At 36.2% G+C, this 5,997-nt stretch overlaps 1 protein-coding gene across 1 annotated transcript; it reads right to left on the reverse strand.

Annotated features, from left to right (window-relative positions):
- Window positions 1–850: 850 nt before the first annotated feature.
- On the reverse strand, window positions 851–5,796 carry LOC107597042 (poly [ADP-ribose] polymerase 11-like). The gene is made up of 8 exons (XM_016287945.1): window positions 5,665–5,796; window positions 5,385–5,538; window positions 5,152–5,272; window positions 4,972–5,047; window positions 2,762–2,834; window positions 2,545–2,672; window positions 2,182–2,333; window positions 851–1,801 (listed from the first exon to the last, which is right to left on the reverse strand). The coding sequence occupies exons 2-8, from the start codon at window positions 5,535–5,537 to the stop codon at window positions 1,485–1,487; spliced, it is 1,020 nt and encodes a 339-aa protein (XP_016143431.1). The 5' UTR covers window position 5,538; window positions 5,665–5,796; the 3' UTR covers window positions 851–1,484.
- Window positions 5,797–5,997: the final 201 nt, after the last annotated feature.

A 5,997-nucleotide genomic window follows, 5' to 3' on the forward strand; every position in this document is an offset into this window, starting at 1 on the left:
AAGAAGTGTCATGCAGAGAATTCTGGGAGTGTCAATTTACGGTTTTTCACTGTAAATTATACAATGACTTCCAAAAACGTAATTTTAACAGTATTTTACTGTAAAATTACATTACATGTAATTACAGTTATTCACCGTATATAGTATGGAAACTTACTGATAACCAATTAACAGGTTTTTACTGTAGCATGTTTACAGTCTTTTACTGTTAAAATCACAATCATTTTTTACAGTGTAGAACAGGAGTGTATGTGGATCACAGTGCAGGAACTGTATCCTTCTACAGCGCCTCTGACACAATGACCCTCAGAGATCAGACCACATTCACTCTGCCGCTCTATCCTGGGTTGTTACTTCCTTTTGGATCCACTATAAACTTGCTCTTGTGAAAAGTGTACTAAAAATGTCCACAAGAATAGTAGTAGTTTCAAAGCTGATATACTTAACATACTTAACCTCACAGAAATAGTTACAAACTCAAAATCCTAAACAACAACACTTAAAATGTATTTCTATTCATCTTGAATACGTTGCATACCTGTATATTCTTCAGTTATACTTATTGGCAATTGTATATCAATATATTTGACACTGCATTTTAATGTCATTATTATTTGAACAAGAATTAAAACAGTATCGAGTGCATAAATATCTAGTAATACGCTAAAGCTATAGCTTGTTTTATGTTGTTTGTTATTCACCGTGTAAATAAAAGAGCTGTAATTTTCTTTGTAAAATTACAATATTTGTCAATATTTGTTTTGACATTGTAAGTATTAATTAAAACAATCTTATTTAGATCTGCCTCCATCCAATCAACAAACAATGGATAGAACCAAGTCCCCACCCTACGTTTTTTCTTTTCTTTTCCGATAATCCGCTTCACTTAGATGTACGTCACAATATGGAAGAAATGATCTGTCGCTACGTCCATTTCAACACAATTTAAAGACATAATTCAATTTCATAATTCAAACTCTTGGCAATCAGTTTCTTTGTTGTTGTCTTTTGAAAATATATGAGAAGAGGTAGAATTGTGGAGAGGTAGGCTATGAAAAATAATAGTACTAAAATGTTACACGTGCAAATTTGAAAAACATAACTCAAGAGAACATACTTTTCATGGAATCACATTCTACCAGTGCCTTTTTTCCACAAGGCAGGACTGCTGGAAATTACAAAAGTAAATAACGTGGACGTTATGCCACATTTCATGCAAACAAATTCCAAATGATTTTTTTTTTCATTTCATTCCATGAATGAATTTTCATATGACTGTTTTGTATCATAAATGAATATATTATTAAAAAAAACATATAATATGTTTTAAATCTGCCCCCTAGACACAGTATACTGTCCATTCACAGTTTTTCACCAAAGGCACTTTCGCAGTAACCAGCCACAACCACAGAGCAGTACGTTCATCAGAATGAAAACGCTGTTAATCCTTTGAAAATGCACTGATTTCCTTTTGGTCTTTGATGTCAGTAAAATTCAATCAGGTATTCCGGGTAGATCTGGTTGCTGTCGAATATAACAAAGATCTTCGGGCTCATCATGTCATCCACACAGCTGTCGAAAAAGTTGGCAATGCTCATGTCTTTGGATGGTGGTCTGCAGTACTGGGGGTGACCCAGCGTATATTCCCCAACTAGAACCCGTGCCAGGAACATGCACTTGTAGGGTGGGTCGCTCTGGAAAATAGGGGGTGCTAGACCATGTCTCTGTAGGATAAAATTGTGCTTGCTAGTCGAATGACAAAACTTGCTTGAATATCTTGCGTCGCGTGCGAAATAACTTCCTGTAAATACAAAAATTGTATTAATATAATATAAAATGTTCCTTTAATTACAAATCAAAATGAAATCAAATCAAAAGTAGCGATATGCTTACAATAACCCTAATGGCAAAAAAAGGCAAACGCAAGATTTTTTACATAAAAATGTTAAATTCCATTACATGAGAAAAACAAACTCATTCTTTGGTATATTATGCATAATTTTCATATAATTAAAATTATGGCATACTTTTTTTTTATGGCAAAAAGTGGGCTTCTATAAACATGTCTGTTGTGTTCAATGGAATACAGAAGTCATACAGGTTTGGACTGACAAGAGGAAACGTATATTATGACACCCTTTTCAATTTTAGGTGAATTAATGAAAAAATTCTGAACTATACCTTTGCCATAGACGTCACCGTGGCTTCCTGTGAGACGCCAATCAAAGTTGTATGTGCATATGGCCTGTATGTTACTGTGACCGGTTCCATGAAAAAGCATCTTTTCTTCAACATCTATAACACGTTTTATCTTTCTCAACTGGGCCTTTTTCCTGTAACACATAAACCTTTATTCATTTATTGTTTTTTTTATATATATAAATTTAACCTGGATTCTGTCATAACTGAAATGTTTAAAACATGTTACATAAATGTTTCTTTTATTATAATAATTGCATATTAAGGAACCTTGTAATAAGCTTAAAATGTATACAGACAGACACACAAACATTAATGATTTCAAATATTGAAAAATGAGCCAACCTGCAGAAAAACTCCCACAGGTCCAGGTTCTGTACTCTTTGAATGGATCTGATGGGCTGGCTCATGGTTCTCTCATATAACCGGGCCACTTCTTTGTACTCAAACGTATCTCTGCATAAAGCAATAAGCTGGAAGGAAACCATCATAGGCCCATAGTCAAAAGTCATTCTGTGTCATTAAAAGTCATTATGTTTTACTTTACTTTCTCTTTGTATACCTGATAGGGTTCTTCTGTATTAACTCTTTCCCAGTGACTGGGTACAGGAAGGGCTGGGTTATCACAGATAAATCTATGAAACACAAAATTGAAAAGCCTTTTTTTAATTATTTTTTTATAATAATTTAAAGGGGTCATATGATGCGATTTCAAGTTTTCCTTTCTCTTTGGAGTGTTACAAGCTGATTGTGCATAGATAAGATCCCTGAAGTTGCAAAGACTAAAGTCTCAAAACCAAAGATATATTCTTTATCAAAGTTAAGACTCTGCCACGCCCCCCTAAAACGGCTCGTTCTAACACGCCCCCACATATCTACCTCACTATGTGGAAATATTTGCATAATGCCACCCAAATGTGCACGCAAAGAAAGAAGGCGTGGTTTCAGTAACCGCAGTTAGTGTTGAAGCAGCATGTCAGGGAGACGCTGTGTGTTTCTAGGAGAAAGCAAAAGCACTTTATTTGGTCTTCCGAAAGTAGATGCATTTAGGAATCTTTAAGATTACTTACAACAGAACAGCAACGCATTTTATGGACGACCGTTTCGTGAACCTATGAGAGGAGGTACTAGAGAATGAGGAGTTACGTCACAATCTTTTCACTCCGCATTGCATTTCGGGAAGGCGCCGCCATATTAGCAGGATACGCTATCCGTTCCCATGGTTACTTCTCATTCTCTATAAGGATAAGTGCTTATCTTTTGTTTTGTTTTTGCCTTGAAGTTAAACAACCATTCATTCTTCATTGTATCGTTTGCAGGGAAGAGAAGCTATTTTATCGCACTGCATGATATGCACCAGCATTTCTCTCTTAGGTTTTGTAGAATTTGGTTTACAGTGTTTAACGTTACCCGATTAGCGTGAAAACAGTGTCGCCCGCTGGACGCTCGCTGCTGCTTCAGTCATCATATGTTACATTATCCAAATAAAAGTGTGTGTTCAACAAGCTGACAGAAGTCGATCCATTTCTTTGTTGGAAACTTTTAAATGACAAAGTATAATTGTTGTCATTATAAATATTCATTTTTCCATGGCCACGGAGGAGAATCACCGATTGTGGGTCACATTCAGCGAACAGTCACGAACTGTACTTTTTATATTTATTTCAACAAATGACAAGCAAAATCAAATCCCTAGGAGCTTGGGGAAAGTTTTGTAGCATTTTCAAATGCTGGTTTAATGTGCTAAGACAGTGATGCTAAAAGACATGCAGATGAGCCAGAATATTAACGCGACATGTTTAAATGTAAAGCGTTTTCCTCGCTTTAGGAAACTGTAATCTAGAAAGTGCTTCTGGATTAAGACAGCGATTTCTAAAGTTCATATTTTGGGCTCATCTGTTTTTCCACACATATTATGCTTTATTAATAAGATGTGTGTACAGAATGTGGTCTTTAAAAATCACTGTCTCGGTGCATTAAGCATGTTCTTTATATGAGAGGAAAATGCTTAACGTGTAAATAAACGCGTTGCGTTCACATTTTGATCTTATATGCATATCTGCACATAGTATATGCTTTACAATTTTGTCTTTATCACTGTCTTGGTACATTAAGCCACTTTAAGCATTTTAGAAAGTCCCCTGTTCTGTTCCAAGTTCTGCTAATTCACAAGCCTAGTGAGAGTCATGCTCGCAAAGAAGGTAATGTTAACTATTAAACCAACCAAATCAAAACTGTTATTAGTTTAAGTGTTTGCTATTGATTGTTTAAATGCGGAGTTTTGTGCATCGTGTATGTGTGTGTGCGCGTGCACGTATGTGTGAGAGAGAGAGAGCGCGAGAGAGACCAGCTTCATCACTGTGTCTATCACGCGACTCTGTTCCCCTTTCGGGCTCTGTCTTTACATTTATTTTGAAAGATGAAGCTCGCGATTATGGTAAGGGGCGTTACATTTCCGACGAGTGCTTGCGGTGTTCGGCCAATCACAATGCACTGGGTCAGCTGGCCAATCAGAGCAGACTGCGCTTGTCGGAAGGAGGGACTTTGTAGAAAACGAAGCGTTTGAGAGAGGCGGGGCATAGAGGACCTACAGTAATGTACAGTATTTGAAAAATAATGTGTTTTTGGAACATTAAAGCATGTCAACATATTCTGTTACACCAAATACACAAAATAATGATCTTTAAAAAAGCATCATATGACCCCTTTAATATAATAAACAATATGGATGTACAATATAAATGTTACAATTTAAAAAAAGCTGGAGCTTACCTAAAGTCAGTAGCTGAATGCAATGCCCTTTTGATTGGCCTTTCTTTTCCAGTAGTCACATTAACTTGTTTCATAGCTAGTGATATGATTAAAAAGATGAAAAGAGAGATGACAGTAATGACATTTATGACCACAAATCTAGATAAATAACACAAATCTGTATTTTGTTCGGTAACCAACCAGAAAAGTCTAATTTATATGTATATTTAGCAGTATAGAAGTCCATTGAAGCATGCTGATTCTTGATGCAGTTTTGTTCGATTTGCTCATTGGTGACAGAACAACCTGTGCTGGGAACTTCCTGTAAGTGAAAAGGAAACAGCATGATGTAATCAGCAAAAAGTCAACTTATGAATTGCCATACATATTAGTCTAATCTATCAGACTGCAGTTTTATAGAAGGCAGTACATACTTCAAACATATGCCAGACGCCACACTCGGCAAGGTAGAACCAGCGCCACTTGGCCTCTGATGTGTCCATTTCTTCCTCACATGACTCTTCATCAGTGGGCTTCTGGGGGTCTTCTGAGCTCTCCAAATGCTTGACAGTGGCCTCACAGTTCATCCTCAAAGCAAATACACAAATACTCATTCATGAAAGACATGTGTTCACCAAATATGCTGGGATGATCACATTTAGTAATACTTTTTAATTTAAATGTAGATTTAGCGTATTAATGCATTGTGTATACCTTTCGAAAACGCCCTTTTCCTCTTGAAGTTATCAATGATGTTGGATTGATCTAAATTCGAGGAGACATCTTTTCTATCTAGATTCTGTTTATGTTTCGCTTTCCTCAATCTCTGGTTGTTGTTCGCTCTACTTCCGCATTCGCCGGCCACGACGTCATCATGCGTCGTTCAACTACGAACATTATTTTTTTAAATAATCTTTATATAAATATTGCACGCTTTTTTATCTGGAGGAGATAGGCTACTCTGCAGTGGAGATACGGGATTTTAGCACTGGGGTAAAATTGCAGCCCAGACAAATAAAAGTTACAATATTATCTCATTCTTTATTT

This window comes from Sinocyclocheilus grahami, unplaced genomic scaffold (genome assembly GCF_001515645.1).
Source record: "Sinocyclocheilus grahami isolate Dianchi unplaced genomic scaffold, SAMN03320097.WGS_v1.1 scaffold226.1, whole genome shotgun sequence".
Taxonomy (NCBI): domain Eukaryota; kingdom Metazoa; phylum Chordata; class Actinopteri; order Cypriniformes; family Cyprinidae; genus Sinocyclocheilus; species Sinocyclocheilus grahami.